This window comes from Antrostomus carolinensis, unplaced genomic scaffold (genome assembly GCF_000700745.2).
Source record: "Antrostomus carolinensis isolate BGI_N321 unplaced genomic scaffold, ASM70074v2 scaffold22932, whole genome shotgun sequence".
In the NCBI taxonomy this organism is placed as follows: Eukaryota; Metazoa; Chordata; class Aves; order Caprimulgiformes; family Caprimulgidae; genus Antrostomus; species Antrostomus carolinensis.
This window is the reverse complement of record NW_010299282.1, coordinates 1,288-4,322: the sequence shown is the minus strand read 5'-3', so window position 1 is coordinate 4,322 and position 3,035 is coordinate 1,288. Positions and strand designations below refer to the sequence as shown.

General features: G+C 42.5%; 1 protein-coding gene across 1 annotated transcript in view; it reads left to right on the top strand.

Annotated features, from left to right (window-relative positions):
* The window catches only part of LOC104520923 (opioid growth factor receptor), a gene marked incomplete at both ends in the record, with an annotated part of 40,540 nt that extends 37,721 nt beyond the window's left edge, over window positions 1-2,819 (top strand). The window contains one exon of the mRNA XM_029083680.1: window positions 2,748-2,819. Within this exon, the coding sequence (XP_028939513.1) occupies window positions 2,748-2,819 (72 nt within the window). The remainder of the gene's footprint in view (window positions 1-2,747) is intronic.
* Between the last annotated feature and the right edge of the window lie 216 nt (window positions 2,820-3,035).

Here is a 3,035-nt window from a genome sequence, read left to right as displayed (position 1 = left end):
GAACAGCAGAGATAATAATAAATAATTGATAATAATAATAGTAATAAATTATACCAGGATTATAAAAACCTGATTTTTTTTCACACTATTAAAACTGTTAGGATATCTTTTATTTTGTCACTTCCCCAACTGTGCTGCCTGACCTTCCAGTCATTTGGTTGGGCTTCTTTTCTTCACCCTCCCCCCCCCACCCCAGCCCTTTCTTAATCTCATTTTGAAATCCAAAAGCCTACAGCAAGTCTAACGTGATTTCTGGTATGTGCCACTTGGAAGAAATTGAACTGTATGATGATTTATTGTTTGGGAGCAGCTGCTCTTTAAACTTCCAAGGAGAGGGAAATCAGCTTTAGAAATAAACTAAATTAATAACGGTTGTTTTTATGTCTGCAATTTTTCATCACAATAACTGGCCCCACAAAAGGTATCATATGATTATAGCCAAAAATCAAATGCAGTTGAGCTAGTTGCATCGGTGCAGAGTTCTGCCATGGATGCAATAGCAGATGAACCCATGTTTATTTCTAACCTGGGTTTCTAATTTCTGATTTGTATTATTGGAGTCCTAATTTATATGAAATAGAGTGAAGCCTGGGCTATTCTGAGAGCTGCAGAATTCATCCAGTGTTAAGACTGTTTGGCTCAAACCAATTTGACTTTATTTAGCATAGTATAGCAAGGGCTTCTTGCCATTCAGAGGCTGTCAGGTTCTATCAGGTCCCACCACTTTTAAAGGCACCAGCAGAGTCATTTTTGGTGCAATTTAATGTACCTTTCCTAGAGCTCTGTATTTAAAACTCTCAAAGTTCCTCACTGAATTACAAGCAGAAAACAGAAGTGGGAACAGTAAGCACAAACACCTTCTCAGGTTTTTTGAGGATGATGCTGCTTTATTTCAGCAGATTGGCTCCTTCTTCTGGGCAGACCCTGGTTTCTGCACGAGGTTACGGCCGTGCTGATCTTGAGAGCCAGGCAGGGATAAAAGCAAATGGATTAGATCAGACAGAGTCACACATCACACGAGGATTTACTCTATGTGATGACTAGAAAAAAAATCTGAGAGACAGTGTGTGTTCAGATACCAGGGAAAATTTGTAGGGCTAACAATTAGGGGAAAAAATACTTAAGGAAATTAAAAAAAAAACCCACAAAACTTAAGGAAAAAATAGAGATGTCATTTTACCACAGGGCACACGTGCACTGCAACCCAGTAGGCAGCTGGTTTCTTGGGTACATTGGACAGTCTGTGCTGACTGATCTGTGCCTGTGGCAGCCAGTTGTAAGTTTATTTGTGTCCCTTAATGCTACACCCAGCAGAGACGGCTGTGAAATGAGACTAAGCTCAAGTCCCACCTTGTGACAAGAGTTTCCCTGAGGCATCTGCTTCAAGAATATACTTTACAAAATGGGATTTAAATGCCTAAGTGACTTAGTTGTTTTGGTTTGGTTTTTTTTCCACCCAAGATCTTTATCACATATGTGATTTTTCTCAGTGGAAAGCAATAGAGATCCTAATGGCAACGTTCATGTTGTGTGTAGTGAGCCAGGCTCTTAAAATCACCTGTGCTGACAGCATAAGGTGCTGCTGTTTTTATTGCAGGTACAAAGTATGTCCAAGCAAATGGTTGCAATTGCCATTTTTCGTGTCTGAGTGCATGTAGCACATGTTTTACAGTCGTCTCTTGCAGAACTAGACCAATTAAAAGCAAAATATTGGAACAGCAGATCCCCTTTAATGTATATTGTCTATGCTTTATCATGGTACTGCCTTTTGCTGTCATTGATCTTTACAGTTTGTGAGTATGGTATGTCGTTAAGTACAAATATCTACAAAGAAGCATTTTTGGTGATAGTAACACCAATATTAATAAAAGCTCAGTAAACACCCAGCACCATTTTCTGGTGGTTCATCAGCTGTGGCACAGAACTGCCTGCTCGCTATCTGCTAGCAGTGAGCCAATTTAATTACACCAGTGATATACCTGGCCCTGAATTTTCTCCTAACCAAAGCTTATCTTTCTTTTTTTCAGGGACCACTTGGTCTTCAGGGCCCAATAGGAGCCCCTGGTGTCAGAGGTTTCCAGGTCAGTATGCTCACAAGGGTCATTTAATGTGCATCATGTTTTGGCAACTGCTTTTCATAGAATCATCAAATGGTCTGGGTTGGAAGGGACCTTAAAGCTCATCCAGTTCCAACCCCCCCTGCTATCAGCAGGGACACCTTCCACTAGACCAGGATGCTCAAAGCCTCATCCAACCTGGTTTTCTGCAAACCTTTGGCAAGACAAGCGCGTGATGGCAAGTGGTGATAGGAAGACATGGCTTTCTGCTTGCCAGAACCAGACTGACACCTTTATTACCACAGTGCAGTAGAAGCAAGGCTGGAGAAGCTGCCTGCTGGAACAATTTCTATTTAGTATTTACTTGCAAAAGAAGAGTTTGAGTTTGACCTAATGTAAAGTCACCTTAATTTCTCCTCGATCAGGGCACTCCCAGCCTGTGTGTCTTCAGTGAACAACTCCCTTCTGCTGCTCTCCAGACTCTCATATTTTTTCCTCCCCTCTCCAAGGGACTGTTCACAATCACTCTCCCAGTGAAACTGGCTGAAAACCAGTGTATGATGCTACCTTTGGGGAGTGACCTCTTTGAACATGTTATGGAGACTGGTGAACTTTGGGGATGTCAGGATATGCAGCATTTCCCAACACTGTAAGCTGTAACTTGGTTTTTTTTTAATGTTCTCCTAACAGGGTCCCAAAGGTGCCAGTGGGGAGCCTGGCCTTCCTGGTCCAACTGGAATTCGTGGAGAGTTAGGTGACAGGGTAAGGAGAAGACATTTGTAACTAATCCCTATTTGGGAGATATGAAATCAGGGTGTAACAGGGCTCACAAACACGGTGGAGCTGATGTCACCCCAGCAAACACCATCAGCCTCGGTAGAAGGTGGGTGTGTTGGGTGTCCCAGTCCATCCTGCCCAACACGGACCCTACAGCAGGTAGCAGGATTTGTGCATCCTCTTCCTGTCCTCGTTTCTGTT